Genomic DNA, 19,667 nt, shown 5'->3' with positions numbered 1-19,667 from the left:
CCCGTCTCATTCAACCAAAGTAAAGATTATTCCTGTCTCATTCCACTAAAGTAAAGATAATTCCCGTCTCATTCAACCAAAGTAAAGATTATTCCTGTCTCATTCAACTAAAGTAAAGATTATTCCCGTCTCATTCAACCAAAGTAAAGATTATTCCTGTCTCATTCAACCAAAGTAAAGATAATTCCTGTGTCATTCAACCAAAGTAAAGATTATTCCTGTCTCATTCAACCATAAGATTATTCGTCTCATTCAACCAAAGTAAAGATGATTCCTGTCTCATTCAACCAAAGTAAAGATTATTCCTGTCTCATTCAACTAAAGTAAAGATTATTCCTGTCTCATTCAACTAAAGTAAAGATTATTCCTGTCTCATTCAACCAAAGTAAAGATTATTCCCGTCTCATTCAACTAAAGTAAAGATAATTCCCGTCTCATTCAACCAAAGTAAAGATTATTCCTGTCTCATTCAACTAAAGTAAAGATTATTCCCGTCTCATTCAACCAAAGTAAAGATTATTCCTGTCTCATTCAACCAAAGTAAAGATTATTCCTGTCTCATTCAACCAAAGTAAAGATAATTCCCGTCTCATTCAACCAAAGTAAAGATTATTCCTGTCTCATTCAACCAAAGTAAAGATTAGTCCTGTCTCATTCAACCAAAGTAAAGATTAGTCCTGTCTCATTCAACCAAAATAAAGAATATTCCTGTCTCATTCAACCAAAGTAAAGATTATTCCTGTCTCATTCAACCATAAGATTATTCGTCTCATTCAACCAAAGTAAAGATGATTCCTGTCTCATTCAACCAAAGTAAAGATTATTCCTGTCTCATTCAACTAAAGTAAAGATAATTCCCGTCTCATTCAACCAAAGTAAAGATTATTCCTGTCTCATTCAACCAAAGTAAAGATGATTCCTGTGTCATTCAACCAAAGTAAAGATAATTCCTGTGTCATTCAACCAAAGTAAAGATTATTCCTGTCTCATTCAACCATAAGATTATTCGTCTCATTCAACCAAAGTAAAGATGATTCCTGTCTCATTCAACCAAAGTAAAGATTATTCCTGTCTCATTCAACTAAAGTAAAGATTATTCCTGTCTCATTCAACTAAAGTAAAGATTATTCCTGTCTCATTCAACCAAAGTAAAGATTATTCCCGTCTCATTCAACTAAAGTAAAGATAATTCCCGTCTCATTCAACCAAAGTAAAGATTATTCCTGTCTCATTCAACCAAAGTAAAGATTAGTCCTGTCTCATTCAACCAAAGTAAAGATTAGTCCTGTCTCATTCAACCAAAGTAAAGATTATTCCTGTCTCATTCAACCAAAGTAAAGATTAGTCCTGTCTCATTCAACCAAAGTAAAGATTATTCCTGTCTCATTCAACCATAAGATTATTCGTCTCATTCAACCAAAGTAAAGATGATTCCTGTCTCATTCAACCAAAGTAAAGATTATTCCTGTCTCATTCAACTAAAGTAAAGATAATTCCCGTCTCATTCAACCAAAGTAAAGATTATTCCTGTCTCATTCAACTAAAGTAAAGATAATTCCCGTCTCATTCAACCAAAGTAAAGATTATTCCCGTCTCATTCAACCAAAGTAAAGATTATTCCTGTCTCATTCAACCAAAGTAAAGATTATTCCTGTCTCATTCAACCAAAGTAAAGATAATTCCCGTCTCATTCAACCAAAGTAAAGATTATTCCTGTCTCATTCAACCAAAGTAAAGATTAGTCCTGTCTCATTCAACCAAAGTAAAGATTAGTCCTGTCTCATTCAACCAAAATAAAGAATATTCCTGTCTCATTCAACCAAAGTAAAGATTATTCCTGTCTCATTCAACCATAAGATTATTCGTCTCATTCAACCAAAGTAAAGATGATTCCTGTCTCATTCAACCAAAGTAAAGATTATTCCTGTCTCATTCAACTAAAGTAAAGATAATTCCCGTCTCATTCAACCAAAGTAAAGATTATTCCTGTCTCATTCAACCAAAGTAAAGATTAGTCCTGTCTCATTCAACCAAAGTAAAGATTAGTCCTGTCTCATTCAACCAAAGTAAAGATTATTCCTGTCTCATTCAACCAAAGTAAAGATTAGTCCTGTCTCATTCAACCAAAGTAAAGATTATTCCCGTCTCATTCAACCAAAGTAAAGATTATTCCTGTCTCATTCAACTAAAGTAAAGATAATTCCCGTCTCATTCAACCAAAGTAAAGATTATTCCTGTCTCATTCAACCAAAGTAAAGATTAGTCCTGTCTCATTCAACCAAAGTAAAGATTAGTCCTGTCTCATTCAACCAAAGTAAAGATTATTCCCGTCTCATTCAACCAAAGTAAAGATTATTCCTGTCTCATTCCACTAAAGTAAAGATAATTCCCGTCTCATTCAACCAAAGTAAAGATTATTCCTGTCTCATTCAACTAAAGTAAAGATTATTCCCGTCTCATTCAACCAAAGTAAAGATTATTCCTGTCTCATTCAACCAAAGTAAAGATTATTCCTGTCTCATTCAACCAAAGTAAAGATTATTCCCGTCTCATTCAACCAAAGTAAAGATTATTCCTGTCTCATTCCACTAAAGTAAAGATAATTCCCGTCTCATTCAACCAAAGTAAAGATTATTCCTGTCTCATTCAACTAAAGTAAAGATTATTCCCGTCTCATTCAACCAAAGTAAAGATTATTCCTGTCTCATTCAACCAAAGTAAAGATAATTCCTGTCTCATTCAACCAAAGTAAAGATAATTCCTGTCTCATTCAACCAAAGTAAAGATTATTCCCGTCTCATTCAACCAAAGTAAAGATTATTCCTGTCTCATTCCACTAAAGTAAAGATAATTCCCGTCTCATTCAACCAAAGTAAAGATTATTCCTGTCTCATTCAACCAAAGTAAAGATTATTCCTGTCTCATTCCACTAAAGTAAAGATAATTCCCGTCTCATTCAACCAAAGTAAAGATTATTCCTGTCTCATTCAACTAAAGTAAAGATAATTCCCGTCTCATTCAACCAAAGTAAAGATTATTCCTGTCTCATTCAACTAAAGTAAAGATTATTCCCGTCTCATTCAACCAAAGTAAAGATTATTCCTGTCTCATTCAACCAAAGTAAAGATTATTCCTGTCTCATTCAACCAAAGTAAAGATAATTCCCGTCTCATTCAACCAAAGTAAAGATTATTCCTGTCTCATTCAACCAAAGTAAAGATTAGTCCTGTCTCATTCAACCAAAGTAAAGATTAGTCCTGTCTCATTCAACCAAAGTAAAGATTATTCCCGTCTCATTCAACCAAAGTAAAGATTATTCCTGTCTCATTCCACTAAAGTAAAGATAATTCCCGTCTCATTCAACCAAAGTAAAGATTATTCCTGTCTCATTCAACTAAAGTAAAGATTATTCCCGTCTCATTCAACCAAAGTAAAGATTATTCCTGTCTCATTCAACCAAAGTAAAGATTATTCCTGTCTCATTCAACCAAAGTAAAGATAATTCCCGTCTCATTCAACCAAAGTAAAGATTATTCCTGTCTCATTCAACCAAAGTAAAGATTAGTCCTGTCTCATTCAACCAAAGTAAAGATTAGTCCTGTCTCATTCAACCAAAGTAAAGATTATTCCCGTCTCATTCAACCAAAGTAAAGATTATTCCCGTCTCATTCAACCAAAGTAAAGATTATTCCTGTCTCATTCCACTAAAGTAAAGATAATTCCCGTCTCATTCAACCAAAGTAAAGATTATTCCTGTCTCATTCAACTAAAGTAAAGATTATTCCCGTCTCATTCAACCAAAGTAAAGATTATTCCTGTCTCATTCAACCAAAGTAAAGATTATTCCTGTCTCATTCAACCAAAGTAAAGATAATTCCCATCTCATTCAACCAAAGTAAAGATTATTCCTGTCTCATTCAACCAAAGTAAAGATTAGTCCTGTCTCATTCAACCAAAGTAAAGATTAGTCCTGTCTCATTCAACCAAAGTAAAGATTATTCCCGTCTCATTCAACCAAAGTAAAGATTATTCCTGTCTCATTCAACTAAAGTAAAGATAATTCCCGTCTCATTCAACCAAAGTAAAGATTATTTCTGTCTCATTCAACCAAAGTAAAGATTAGTCCTGTCTCATTCAACCAAAATAAAGAATATTCCTGTCTCATTCAACCAAAGTAAAGATTATTCCTGTCTCATTCAACTAAAGTAAAGATAATTCCCGTCTCATTCAACCAAAGTAAAGATTATTCCTGTCTCATTCAACCAAAGTAAAGATTATTCCCGTCTCATTCAACTAAAGTAAAGATTATTCCTGTCTCATTCAACCAAAGTAAAGATTATTCCCGTCTCATTCAACTAAAGTAAAGATAATTCCCGTCTCATTCAACCAAAGTAAAGATTATTCCTGTCTCATTCAACCAAAGTAAAGATTATTCCCGTCTCATTCAACTAAAGTAAAGATAATTCCCGTCTCATTCAACCAAAGTAAAGATTATTCCTGTCTCATTCAACCAAAGTAAAGATGATTCCTGTGTCATTCAACCAAAGTAAAGATAATTCCTGTGTCATTCAACCAAAGTAAAGATTATTCCTGTCTCATTCAACCATAAGATTATTCGTCTCATTCAACCAAAGTAAAGATGATTCCTGTCTCATTCAACCAAAGTAAAGATAATTCCTGTCTCATTCAGCCTAAGCAAAGATTATTCAAGCGTCATTCAACTAAAGTAAAGATAATTCATGTCTCATTCAGCCTAAGCAAAGATTATTCAAGCGTCATTCAACCAAAGTAAAGATAATTCCTGTGTCATTCAGCCAAAGTAATTATTATTCCTGTGTCATTCAACTAAAGATTATTAACGTGATTCAACCAAAATACAACGATATTGATCAACGAGGTAGGAAGAAACCAAAGACATAATTATAAAATAAAAAGTAGAAAAGCAATACAACTGTCAGGAGTCAAAGAATAGACTATCCAAAGAACAATGTGCCATTTAGTGCATTGCAAAATGTATGAAATCTTACAAATACCTTTCCCAGTGGCTTATGCTGACAAAACCAGCATTGCTTTTATACCCTGTCGTTCAAGCTTCTTTAAGTTCATGTTGTTCCGTTTCTATTTTTCATTTTAAAAATAAATAATTCGTGAAACTCCAACAAACGTTTAGCAGGTAACTCTATGGCCTTAATCAATGGCTTCTAAATATCCCTGCAATCTTGACACTTAGGCATCAGCCATTCAATATAAAGCAGGGTTCACACGGTAGAACGGTTCGTCGAACCACAAGTGTCTGTAGTGATGTTCGAACATGCGATGGGGTATTTCGTTGTCAAAAACTTTTGTCGAACAGTTCAAAGAAAGTCCGTTCTAGCCTGACTTTTGTGGGCAGGGCTTCATTGCCCACAAACCTTATGCATTTGTGACTGACTCAACCTCTTCGAACCCGGTTCGATGAACAGTTCGGCAGCGTAAATCCAGCTTTATATATTGTTTAAACTACTACATAAAAATAAACTAAAAGTACAATCCTTTGGCAACCGATTCTCCAGAAAAACCTGGCTAATCAGATATCAGAAATAGGTCTATTCTAAACATATTTTGTTTATTCGAAACCAATTCCTGATTGCTGAAATAAGATACCATACAATAGAGTATTATATTTCAGATCTTATAATTACTAAGAAATCGTTATAATCATAAATGTTTACAGGATAGTTCATCCTTACTTAGGGTCTAACAACGAAGAGATCTCTCCTTTCCATTTAATCATGCACGGTGTCTTCTAATTCAGTTTAGTTAATTATTTAAACAAAGTATTACCTAAGTGTTTGTACTTCATTTCTATTGTTTTAGCCTTAAATGTATTATGGGAATACAGCATACACCTAAAGTACATGCAAAACTTATACAACAATACATTTAATTTCTCGAGACACTCAATAGTAATTTCTCTTCATCTATCAAATGTATTATGGGAATACAGTATACACCTAAAGTACATGCAAAATTTATACAACAATACATTTCATTTATCGAGACAACCCATACTAATTTCTCTTCATCTATCAAATGTATTATGGGAATACAGTAAACAACTAAAGTACATGCAAAATTAATACAACAATAAATTTCATTTATCGAGACACCCGATACTAATTTCTCTTTATCTATCTAATGTATTATGGGAATACAGTATACACCTAAAGTACATGCTAATTTTATACAACAATAAACTTCATTTATCGAAATACTCAATAATAATTTCTCTTCATCATAATTTCTATAAAAGCAAAAAACACATTCTTACCCAGACTTCAATTTCAAAGATGATTTCAATAAGTTTAATTCAAATAAAAGAATAAAACCAGTGCTTGTGGAAGCAGCAACCGAATTGGGGGTCTTGGGATACGCTCCGCCGGAGGCAATCCACGACAGGGCGGTCACGCAGCCGCGGCAGTCGCCCACCACGACGGGCGACACGGACTCGGAATGGGATAGATCGAATATCAGCAATTCTCCTGTCAAAGAAAGCGGGTAAAATATAAACATTTTTAAAATGTTATTTTTATTAGTAAAATAAATTTTTGAATATACTTACCCGATAATCATGTAGCTGTCAACTCCGTTGCCCGACAGAATTCTATGGAGGGATACGCCAGCTATCACAATACTAGAAGGGGGTGTACTTACCAGCGCCACCTGTGGCCAGGTACTCAAGTACTTCTTGTTGACACCTCCTCAATTATTCCTCGGTCCACTGGTTCTCTCTGGGGAGGAAGGGAGGGTCGATTAAATCATGATTATCGGGTAAGTATATTCAAAAATTTATTTTACTAATAAAAATAACATTTTTCAATATTAAACTTACCCGATAATCATGTAGCTGATTCACACCCAGGGGGGTGGGTGAAAACCAGTGTACAAGATTAAAGGATAGCTAAGTATCCCATATTTCATATAACAGTTATCTCAAATAACAATGAAATAATAAGTACCTGGTAAGGAAGTCGAATTGAACTGTTACTCTGCCTCTTTTTTAAGTTCGTCTTCCTTACTGAGCGCAGCGTTCCTCTTGGAGGCTGAATCAACCCAAAGGTGCCAAAGTATATGGGGTTGCAACCCCTACTAAAGGACCTCTACAAAACCTCTAACCCAGGCGCTTCTCAAGAATGAATAGACCACCCGCCAAATCAAAAGGATGCGGAAGGCTTCTTAGCCTACCGTAACAACCATAAAAACAACAATAAAAGCATTCAAGAGAAAGGTTAAAAAAGGTTATGGGATTAAGGGAATGTAGTGGCTGAGCCCTCACCTACTACTGCACTCGCTGCTACGAATGGTCCCAGGGTGTAGCAGTTCTCGTAAAGAGACTGGACATCTTTCAGATAAAATGATGCAAACACTGACTTGCTCCTCCAATAGGTTGCATCCATTATGCTCTGCAGAGAACGGTTTTTATTAAAGGCCATCGAAGTAGCTACGGCTCTTACTTCGTGGGTCCTTACCTTCAGCAATGCAAGGTCTTCCTCCTTTAAGTGAGAGTGGGCTTCTCTAATCAGAAGCCTTATATAATATGAAACCCCATTCTTTGACATGGGCCTCGAAGGTTTCTTGATGGCACACCATAAGGCTTCTGACTGTCCTCGAAGAGGTTTAGACCTCTTAAGATAAAATTTGAGAGCTCTGACAGGGCAAAGAACTCTCTCTAGTTCGTTACCTACCATGTTGGAGAGGCTAGGTATTTCAAACGATCTAGGCCAAGGACGTGAAGGAAGTTCGTTCTTTGCTAGGAAACCAAGCTGAAAAGAACATGTTGCAGATTCGGTCATGAAACCAATGTTCTTGCTGAAGGCATGAACCTCACTGACTCTCTTAGCTGTTGCAAGGCAGACGAGAAAGAGAGTCTTGAGGGTAAGGTCCTTGAAGGAAGCTGACTGGAGAGGTTCGAACCTAGGAGACATAAGGAACCTTAAGACTACGTCTAGGTTCCAGCCTGGAGTGGATAGACGACGCTCTTTAGATGTCTCAAAAGACTTAAGAATGTCTTGAAGGTCCTTGTTGGAAGAAAGGTCCAAACCTCTGTGGCGGAGAACTGAAGCCAACATACTCCTATATCCTTTAATCGTAGGGGCTGAAAGGGATCTCTCATTCCTAAGATGTAGAAGGAAGTCAGCTATTTGGGTCACAGAGTTATTGGTAGAGGATATTGAATTGGCTCTACACCAGCTTCGGAAGACCTCCCACTTAGACTGGTAGACTCTACGAGTGGAAATCCTTCTCGCTCTGGCAATCGCACTGGCTGCCTCCTTCGAAAAGCCTCTAGCTCTAGCGAATCTTTCGACAGTCTGAAGGCAGTCAGCCGAAGAGCGTGGAGGTTTGGGTGCAACCTGTCTACGTGTGGTTGACGTAGAAGGTCCACTCTTAGAGGTAGAGTCCTGGGGATGTCGACTAGCCATTGAAGTACCTCTGTGAACCATTCTCTTGCAGGCCAAAGGGGAGCAACCAGCGTCAGCCGTGTCCCTTCGTGCGAGAGGAATTTCTGCAGAACTTTGTTTATTATCTTGAACGGTGGGAATGCGTACAGGTCGAGATGGGACCAGTTCAGTAGAAAAGCATCCACATGAACTGCTGCAGGGTCTGGAACAGGGGAACAGTACAGCGGAAGTCTCTTGGTTATGGAGGTGGCAAACAGATCTATGGTAGGTTGACCCCACAAGGTCCAAAGTCTGTTGCACACACTCTTGTGGAGGGTCCATTCCGTGGGAATGACCTGATTCCTTCTGCTTAGGCGATCTGCTGAGACGTTCATATCGCCCTGAATGAACCTCGTGACCAGAGTGAGGTTTAGACCTCTTGACCAAATGAGGAGGTCCCTTGCGATCTCGTATAGGCTCCTCGAATGGGTCCCTCCTTGCTTGGAGATGTAAGCCAAGGCTGTGGTATTGTCTGAGTTCACCTCCACCACTTTGCCTAGCAGGAGGGACTTGAAGTGCAACAGGGCTAAATGAACTGCTAGTAGCTCCTTGCAGTTGATGTGGAGTAATCCCTGTTCTTCGTTCCACGTTCCCGAGCATTCCCGTCCGTTCAAGGTCGCACCCCAGCCCGAGTCCGATGCATCTGAGAAGAGATGAAGATTGGGGGTCTGAATAGCCAACGATAGACCCTCCCTGAGAAGGAGGTTGTGCTTCCACCACAGGAGAGTGGTCTTCATCTCTTGGGTGATTGGGATAGAGACTGCTTCGAGAGTCGAACCCTTGTCCCAATGAGCTGCAAGATGGAATTGAAGAGGGCGGAGGTGGAGTCTCCCTAGCTCGACGAACAGGGCCAGTGATGAAAGGGTCCCTGTGAGACTCATCCACTGTCTCACCGAGCAACTGCTCCTCTTCAGCATGCTCATGATGCACTCTAGGGCTTGGCTTATCCTGGGGGCCGAAGGAAAAGCCCGAAAATCCTGACTCCGAATCTCCATTCCCAGGTACACAATGGATTGGGAGGGAATGAGTTGAGACTTTTCTAGGTTGACTAATAGACCCAGTTCTCTGATTAAGTCTAAAGTCCAATTGAGATTCTCCAGACAGCGACGACTCGTGGAGGCTCTCAACAGCCAGTCGTCCAAGTAGAGGGAGGCTCTGATGTCCGATAAGTGTAGGAATTTTGCTATATTCCTCATCAGATGAGTAAAGACCATAGGAGCTGTGCTTAGGCCAAAACACAGGGCTTGGAATTGGTAGACAACCTTTCCGAAAACGAATCTCAGGAAAGGTTGGGAGTCTGGATGAATAGGAACGTGAAAGTAGGCATCTTTCAAGTCCAACGAGACCATCCAGTCCTCCTGCCTGACCGCTGCTAAGACCGACTTCGTCGTCTCCATCGTGAACGTCTGCTTGGTGACATACGCGTTGAGCGCGCTGACGTCCAGCACCGGTCTCCAACCTCCTGTCTTCTTGGCCACAAGAAAGAGACGGTTGTAGAAGCCCGGGGATTGATGGTCCCGGACTATAACCACTGCCTTCTTCTGCACAAGTAGCGACACCTCCTGGTGCAATGCTAGCCTCTTGTCCTCTTCTTTGTAGTTGGGAGAGAGGTTGATGGGTGATGTGGTCAGAGGTGGTTTGAGGCAGAATGGAATCCTGTAACCGTTCCTCAGCCAACTGACAGACTGGGCGTCTGCACCTCTCTTCTCCCAGGCTCGCCAGAAGATCTTGAGCCTGGCTCCTACTGCTGTCTGGAGATGCGGAGAGTCAGTGTTTACCTTTAGATGTCCTGGAGCCTTTCCTGGACTTGCTCCTGAAAGAGTCTGGACGGGAGCTTCCTCGGCTGGGGGCTCTACCACGAAAGGGCGGTATGAACCTCGTAGCAGGGGTATCAGCCACTGGTGAGCGATAAGTCTTGGGGACTGAGGTAGTAACCTTAGACTTACGAGCCGATGAGGCTACAAGATCGTGTGTGTCCTTTTGTATCAGGGCAGCAGACAAGTCCTTAACCAGCTCTTCAGGGAAGAGGAACTTCGAGAGCGGAGCAAAAAGGAGTTGTGACCTTTGGCAAGGTGTAATGCTGGAGGAAAGGAAGGTACACAGCTGTTCCCTTTTCTTCAAAACCCCTGATACAAACATCGACGCAAGCTCACCAGATCCATCCCTAATGGCCTTATCCATGCAGGACATTAATAGCATGGCAGAATCCTTGTCCGCAGGAGAGGTCTTCTTGCTGAGGGCCCCCAGGCACCAGTCAAGAAAGTTGAACATCTCAAATGCTCTAAACAGTCCTTTCAGTAAGTGATCAAGGTCTGAGAAGGTCCAGCAAACCTTAGAGCGCCTCATTGCAGTTCTCCGAGGCGAGTCCACCAGACTTGAGAAGTCAGCCTGGGCAGAGGCAGGTACTCCCAAGCCTGGTGCTTCTCCTGTGGCATACCAAACGCTCGCTTTCGAAGTGAGCTTGGTCGGCGGGAACATGAAAGAAGTCTTGCCTAGGTGTTGCTTAGACTGCAGCCACTCCCCTAAGATCCTTAATGCTCTCTTAGAGGACCTTGCTAGGACTAGCTTAGTATAGGAGGACTTAGCTTGTTGTATGCCCAGCGAAAACTCAGATGGCGGAGAGCGGGGAATAGCAGAGACAAAGTGGTCTGGGTAAACCTCCCTAAGCAGAACCAAGACCTTACGAAAGTCAATAGACTGTGGAGAAGGCTTGGATTCATCCAAGTCTGATGAGGGATCCAGGTGTGCCTCCTCATCATCAGACGCCTCATCACCAGAGTGTAGCGAAGGTATCGGACAAGAATGCTGAACAGCAGAGTCAGAACGAGTAGGAACAATAGTAGTGGTTTCCTCTACAAGTAACTGTTGAGGGAGAACCTGAGGCTCAGACTGCAAAGGCTGATTAGCAGACGAAGCAGAAGGAAGGCGCATGGGTGGAGGAGGCTGACTCCTAGCATGAGCGGTTGAACCCAAGGATTGCGCTTGCTGAGCGGTTGGTGGAAGCGGAGTAGCAAGTTCCTGTTCCTGTGGTGTGAGCGGAGCGTGATGAGGTTGAGGCTGCGCAGAACAAGGTAAATGTCTCGCAAGCTGAGGCTCCTGAGGCGCAAGGCCAAGGTGTAGTGGAGCTTGCCTTGTGGATGGTTGAGCTCGCTGCAGCGAGAGCTGAGGAGACTGACTCATGGACGGGAGAGGTTGTTGTACCTCAGCCAAGAGTTGCACCACTGGTGGAGCAGCAAAGGGAGGCGGAGGAAGAGAGGTATAATCCTCCTGATCCCATAGCAAAGGTTGCCTTAAAGAAGGCGGAGGCTGAACACCACTGGGAACAGCAAACTCAGACCGTGGCTCAACATCGTACGCCTGGCAGGTGGTACTGCGATCAGGCGGAGCAAGCGCAGGCGGAGCGAGCGCAGGCGGAGCGAGCGCAGGCGGAGCGAGCGCAGGCGGAGGGAGTGTAGGCGGAGGCGGAGGAGCAACACTCTCAGCCCGACACTCACGCATCAAGTCCGAAAGCTGTGCTTGCATGGACTGAAGTAGAGTCCACTTAGGGTCGACAGTCGAGCTCTGTTGTGGCAGAACCTTACTCCTCTTGGGCGGAGTGCAGTCGACAGATGACTGCGGCGAGTCAGAGCTGAGCCAATGACTGCAACCTGGCTGAGCACTCGCGGACTGGACTCTGCGTTTAAGTGGTCTCGAGACCTGAGACCAACGTTTCTTCCCTGACAGATGATCAGCGGACGAGAAAAAGACGGGCTCAATCGTCTGCGGGTGGGAGTGACGGTCTTTGGAAGACACGCCCGCAACCACCGAGGAAACTTCTGTGCGCCTAACAAGGCCTGCCGAACCCTTATGCCCTTCGACATTGCTTCTCCCCTGGGCATGGGAGCTTGCAAGAGGTCCCGGACTGGGAGGACGACTGGCTCGCACAAAAGAATCCTCACGCACCACACTGGCACTGACACTAGCACTTGGCACTGCACTGACACTAGCACTCGTCACAGCACTGGCACTAACTCCACCCACTGCACTCTTGACCTTAAGTTCCTTAACTTCGGCCATCAGAAACTTATGGTCACTTACCACTGACTCTACTTTATCGCCTAAGTCCTGAATAGCACGCAAAACAACAGACATATCAGGCGGAGGGCAAACAGTAGGTTCGGGGGTAGCCACTACAGGGGTAGGAAAAGGTAGGGGATCATGAGGTGAGGAAAACATTGAAGAGTGAGAAGAACTCCTCCTAACTCTACCTCTCTCTAACTTAGATGAATATTTTAAAAGACGGACAAATTCCAGTTCCGAAAGTCCGGCGCATTCCTCACATCGATTTTCTAACTGACAGGGCCTGTCCCTACAGTCAGAACAAGCGGTGTGAGGATCTACCGAGGCCTTCGGAATACGCCTATTGCAAGACCTACATCGTCTATGGGAGGGGGCTTGCGAAATGTCAGACATCTTGAATCCAAAGAGTTAGCCAAAGGGGTTTCCAAAATCAAGCAAAAGATCGTTAACCGTTAATCAGGACTATATAAAAGCTATCTAGCTAATATAAGAAGGTTTTCAGTAATGCGACAGCCGAAATCTGAGAGAATACTTCACCAATTAGCCGTGAACAAACTCGAAGATCATAAGCGTATCCCAGAACGTCTTGCCGGAAGCACGACAGAGGAATAATTGAGGAGGTGTCAACAAGAAGTACTTGAGTACCTGGCCACAGGTGGCGCTGGTAAGTACACCCCCTTCTAGTATTGTGATAGCTGGCGTATCCCTCCATAGAATTCTGTCGGGCAACGGAGTTGACAGCTACATGATTATCGGGTAAGTTTAATATTGAAAAATTAGTATTTTTCTGAGGTATACAAATGAGATGAGATCATGGTGAGGGATAGATGGAGATGGTTTGGGCATGCTCTTCGCACTTCCCAAGAGAGATTAGTTCACCAACCTTTCAACTGGGCTCCACAAGGTACTAGAAGAGTTGGAGGACCCAGGCCTACATAGCTGAGGACTAAGAAGCTCGAAGTGAATGATGATGAATAGAGAAGTATTGAATTAAAAGCACAAGATAGAGACAACTGATGATATCTAACCAAGGCACTTAGCATCAATAGTCGTAGGAGATGATGATGATGATGATACAAACTTTATATGAAAGATTTACTTTAATATTGTTACTGTTCTTGAAACATTTTACTTTAATTGTTAATTACTTCTCTTGTAGTTTATTTATTTCCTTATTTCCTTTGCTTACTGGGCTATTTTTCCCTGTTGGAGTCCTTGAGCTTAGAGCATCCTGCTTTTCCAACCAGAGATGCAGCTTAGCTAGTAATAATAATTAGAGTCATTTAAAATATATATGACTGTGTGGGGCATTGGAATAACCTTTTAGTAGTTAAAAAAGTGGTTATTAATACAATTGGCACTAGAGGGATGCTCAGTTCACCTGCCTTTCACAAAATAGCCACTTTGTCCTTAAGCTTAAGATAAGGAAGGGTGGTTAGCGGGGAATTCAATTTAAAGGATTTTATTCTTTCAAGGACTATTTCAACTCCATCTTTTTCCTGGGATGGTTCAAGGGCCAACTCTTTACAAGGGAAATTTGAAGTCTCTCTCTCTCTCTCTCTCTCTCTCTCTCTCTCTCTCTCTCTCTCTCTCTCTCTCTCTCTCTCTCTCAGTAATACAAAAGAAATAAATAGATCTATAACCTCCCAATTGGAGTCAAGTGGCCCGCAATGGTAAAAAGAAAATCCCTGCGGCCAGACATAGATGCAAAAATGATAGCTTAAGATCTGCTTGTTTGTTTGGCTTAGAGATGAAGGTCTCTAGATATTGTGGTTCAACCGTGAAGGTAGTGCGCTTAAATATCTCTGGGAGAGGCAAAATAATCCCGATATAAAATTGTGGAGGCTGGGGGAGTTATATTATTAGAGTCTTGGTGCTACCAATATCCAAAGAAGGTTTTAACCGAACACATTTTACAAGAGATGTTTTCAACTCTACGTCTGGAACATAAACATTTTCAAAGGATGTTTTCAATATACTGTACTGTAAATCATCATTTACAAAACTATACTTGAACGATAACTCTGACCCAAGACAGTGGAAGACGTGGTAAATTTGAAGTTCTATTTCCAGAGAAGGCTTTAACCCAACACATTTTACAAGAGATGTTTCCAACTCTACGTCTAGGACATAACCATTTTCACAGTTTGTTTTCAATACAATTTAAATCATCATTTACGAAACTATACTCGAACGAGAACTCTAACCCAAGACAGTGGAAGACGTGGTAAATTTGAAGTTCTATTTCCAGAGAATGTTTTAATCTGACGCATTTCGCAAGAGATGTTTCCAACTCTATGTCTGGAATATTACCATTTTCAAAGGATGTTTTCAATATAATTTAAATGATTATTTACAAAACTATACTCGAAAGTACGTACCACTGTACGTCCCAACGGCAAAAACGGCAGGATTCGTCGGATGGAACGCGACGCAGAGAACGCACGACGATACTTCTATGAGTTTTTCCGGCTGGTTGCTGTCAAAATCACTCCTGGAAATTCAACTCTATTAGAACATTTTCTCTTCTAAAGCAAAAATACAACTAAAGTTTATAAAAATTATCTTCATTTCCCAACAGAAGGCTTCCTGCTGAACAAAGAATCAACTCTATCAGAATGATTAGTCCATTCTGATGTAAAAATAATACTAAAGTTTATAATTATCATTTCATGAGTTGTGATAAAGGCTTTCTACTTAATGTAACATTGCAAGATAAAAAATGGCCTTCCCTTAAAAATTCTATTGTTACCTCAGTCAACAATGTTGGAAGGAGGTTATGTTTTACCCTGTTTGTGTGTGTGTTAGTTTGTGATCAACTTCCTGCCCACAATTTTAATTGTAGAGTAACGAAACTTGCAGGGATTAACTGTTATGTAAAAAGCTGGAAATGATTAAATTTTGGAAGGTCAAGGTCACAGTCGAGCAAAAGGTCGTGAAATAAGCTGCCGCGGCGGAGGCATGCGCTCTACTAAGTACCCTTCTAGTTTTCAGTAAATTAACGATAAATCAGAGAGTAAAATCTATGATTAATCTACTGAATGTAACATTGCAAGATGAAAATATGGTTGTCTAATACCTTCCTTCAAAATTCTATTATTTTCAATAAATTAACAAGAGTAAAACAGAGAGTAAAATCTAACCGATTAATATTCCACGTGGTAACGACTCCTTTGTGGTCGCACCAATCTTCGTGGAACCTGCTGCCGTAGGCGACAACAACCACGGATCCAGTACAGCTCCAGTCGATGCCCGTCACAACGTGCTGGAATGGAAAATTAATAACTTAACTGTCGATGACCTATGAGACAGAGAGAGTCTCTTCTTTAACAACTTTACTGTCGAGGACCTATGAGACAGAGAGAGTCTCTTTTTTCTCGCTGTTATCCCTACATTAAGATGTTGGTTACCTAATGCGTCCTCTCCAATGCCTTCTATCAAAAGCATCCTCTTCCACTAAACCTCTTCTCTCCATATCATCCTTCCCCTTATCTCGTCACCTAATTCTCTGCCTCCGTCTTGATCTTCTCCTCTTAACAGGTTCCTCCCAAGCATTCTCACTCCCTCCCCACCATTCATCCTTAACACATGCCCATACCATCTCAGTCATGACACTCTAATCGTCTCTGTAACCTTTACTACGCCTGCCATTCCTCCTATTTCATCACTTTCCAGTCTATCAAGCAGCGATATTCCTTAAACCATCTCAGCATTCTCATCTGTCTTCTCTCAAGTTTTGCTTCCTGTTTTCGACTTACAGACCAAGTATCTGATCCATACATTAACACTGGGCTTATTACTGTGCAATAAATTTTGACATTTAGCTTGATTGAAATAATCTGGACATTTGTAAAAAGTAAACTAGATACTAAAGCAACAGTACTTGTTCTTTATGATGATAAATGGAAGAACTAGAATTAATGAAAGTTAGGGAAGAGCCACTATAGGACAGAGGAGGGTAGAGAACTCAAAGGGAGACACTTGATGTAAAATGGATTTTCATGAAAGGGATGGATTGATAGTCGATGGAAGATAGAGAATATCTGAGTATACATAATCAAAATACATATATCGTCAAATGGAAATTGAAAGTAACATTTTAGTTTACAAGTGAAATGTTCTACTTATAAAATATCATCATTAGTCTCTACGACTCAAAGTAAAGAAGTGAAAAGTCGTACTTATAAAATATCATCATTAGTCTCTACGACTCAAAGTAAAGAAGTGAAAAGTCGTACTTATAAAATATCATCATTAGTCTCTACGACTCAAAGTAAAGAAGTGAAAAGTCGTACTTATAAAATATCATCATTAGTCTCTACGACTCAAAGTAAAGAAGTGAAAAGTTCTACTTATAAAATATCATCATTAGTCTCTAAGACTCAAAATACAAAAGTGATAAGCTGCCGTAAACGCAAACTACAGCTACTGATATTTTACGAAGATAATTACCGGGTCACATAAAAGTTAAACAGGTCGTTAAGACCAAAATAATTAAAACCTAGCAAATAATAACTCAAAATCAAAACTCTTATTATTATCTTTATCATCACTAGCAAATCTGCAACCATAGTTGTACAGTATAAGAAAAATACTACACATCCAAGGACCATAACAGGCAAACAAGCCCAATGCTATGAAGAAATAAAGTAAAGAATAAACTATAAAATATAAATATAAAATATCAAGATTAGATGATAATGTTAACCCTTTTACCCCCAAAGGACGTACTGGTACGTTTCACAAAACTCATCCCTTTACCCCCATGGACGTACCGGTACGTCCTTGCAAAAAACTGCTATTTAAAATAATTTTTGCATATTTTTGATAATTTTTTGAGAAACTTCAGGCATTTTCCAAAAGAATAAGACCAACCTGACCTCTCTATGATGAAAATTAAGGCAGTTAGAGCAATTTTAAAAATATATACAGTGAACCCTCGTTTATCGCGGTAGATAGGTTCCAGACGCGGGCGCGATAGGTGAAAATCCGCGAAGTAGTGACAGCATATTTACCTATTTATTTAACATGTATATTCGGACTTTTAAAACCTTCCCTTGTACGTAGTACTGTTAATAAACCACCCTTTAATGTACAGAACACTTAATGCATGTACTACAGCACCCTAAACTAAAACAGGCACAAATATTAAAGGCGATTTTATATCATGTGTTTCCTAAACACCTAAAAAGCACGATAAAAAATGGCAACCAATGTTTTGTTTACGTTCATCTCTGATCATAATGAAGAAACAAACTCATTTAGTGTACACATATATGTACGTATAGGTTAGTTTTTGCATCGATTATATTGATTATACAGTACTGTATGTTGATTTTTTTATTACCAATGTTTTAGTTTACGTATTTTTCTTAGGACTTCCAAATGAAATCTTTTTCTTTATGACGCCGCCTGAAACGACGGCGTGTACGCTCAGTAAACAACCACGCTCAGAACAAACAAGGCATTTAACGCGCATGATGATAGTGATAAATAATGATACAGTACATACAGTATTTACAGTAAAAGCATTTACAAAATATGTTACCTTACAAATATAAATTATACAGTACTTGTACGTAGCAAAGCAGGAAAACAATTTGAGAGAGAGAGAGAGAGAGAGAGAGAGAGAGAGAGAGAGAGAGAGAGAGAGAGAGAGAGAGAGAGAGAGAGAGAGAGAGAGATTGTTTTACGTACGTAAATGTAAATTTTAAACAAAAAAAATATGATAGGTTACAACATGTAGACTTTTAAAACCTTCCCTTTAACTTAATGCATACAGTACGTACATTACTAAACTATAAAACAGGTTAAAGTAAAAAATAAAGATTGTTACTGTACTCACCACGAAAGAAGTTCAAGAAAAACTTGAATGACGATGGCGATGAATTTGCTGCACAGTAGAAATGATGATGATGAAGCTGATGATGTGTTCTACTGTGCAGTCAATGATAGTATTTTACGTCTCTTCAGACGGAGGTGTCTTTTCCTGGGACACCTCTTCAACTTCTTCAATTTCTTCCGAAGGCGTACTAGCAGGAGGAACTGGCTCTTTTTTGCGAGGCTGGAAGAACATTGTGATCGGAAGTTGTTGCCGCTGCTTCTTTTTTCGATCCAAGAGCATCCTGTAGGGAGTCATGATGTCATCGACCTTATTTGAGAATTGCATCGAGCGAACCATATCCTCGTCCCACTCTTGTAACATTTCTTTCGCCTCCTTCATATGGTTGCAGAACTTGGCAAGCCGTTCTAATGTTAAGCCCGTTTCTTCGACATTTTCTTGGGTCTCTTCCTGGGTACCCTCACTCTCTTCCTCACTTGCCGATTTCGTCAGGTCTTCGAGGTCTGCGTCAGTTAGGGGCTGGGAATGGCAGTCCAACAACTCGTCGACGTCTTCAGTCGTCATGTCGCCAAACCCGTCACCTCCAATTATGGCAGCCAACTGCACAGATTTCCGTATTGCAGAGTGTTGGATTTCCGACGGAGTAAATCCCTTGTCGTCGTAAACAATATCGGGCCACAGCTTCTTCCAGCTCGCATTTACGGTTGCAGGTTTCATCTCTTGAAGTGCCTTTTGAATATTCTGCAGGCACGTGGCTATGGTGTACTGCCGCCAGTACGCCTTCAAGTTGAAATCTTCATCCTCGTCATCTTGGGCAGCATCCACACACGCAACGAGGTCCGCCAAGGTATTCTTCGTGTAGAGGGCCTTGAACGCCCTGATAACCCCCTGGTCCATCGGTTGAATTAATGACGTGGTGTTGGGTGGCAGGAACTCAACCTGAACGCCCTCACGCGACAGGTCAGTTGCGTGTCCACCAGCGTTATCCATAAGGAGAAGGATCTTGAATGGCAAGCCCTTCTCTAAGAGATATTCATGGACTTGCGGGATGAAACACTGGTGGAACCAGTTGGAGGTCAGCATCTTCGTAATCCATGCTTTTTGATTATGCATCCAGTACACGGGAAGGAGATTCTTATTTTTATTTTTCAAAGCGCGAGGATTTTTCGACTTATAAATAAGCCCCGGCTTTAACAAAAATCCAGCAGCATTGCCACACATCACGAGGGTAACGCGATCCTTGAATGCCTTAAAGCCAGAGGCTTTGGCTTCCTCTTTGAACAGGAAAG

The 19,667-nt window shown here is 40.6% G+C and overlaps 1 protein-coding gene across 1 annotated transcript in view; it reads right to left on the bottom strand.

Annotated features, from left to right (window-relative positions):
• Positions 1–19,667, bottom strand: part of LOC137625743 (cytoplasmic dynein 2 intermediate chain 2-like) — a 52,441-nt gene that overhangs the window by 12,370 nt on the left and 20,404 nt on the right. Inside the window, exons 5-7 of the mRNA XM_068356635.1 lie at positions 15,680–15,801; positions 14,918–15,030; positions 6,311–6,521 (exon numbers count right to left, since the gene is read on the bottom strand). Of these exons, the coding sequence (XP_068212736.1) occupies positions 6,311–6,521; positions 14,918–15,030; positions 15,680–15,801 (446 nt within the window). The remainder of the gene's footprint in view (positions 1–6,310; positions 6,522–14,917; positions 15,031–15,679; positions 15,802–19,667) is intronic.

This window comes from Palaemon carinicauda, chromosome 32, assembly GCF_036898095.1.
Source record: "Palaemon carinicauda isolate YSFRI2023 chromosome 32, ASM3689809v2, whole genome shotgun sequence".
Classification (NCBI taxonomy): domain Eukaryota; kingdom Metazoa; phylum Arthropoda; class Malacostraca; order Decapoda; family Palaemonidae; genus Palaemon; species Palaemon carinicauda.
The sequence above is the reverse complement of the archived record's forward strand: the minus strand, read 5'-3'. Positions and strand labels throughout refer to the sequence as shown.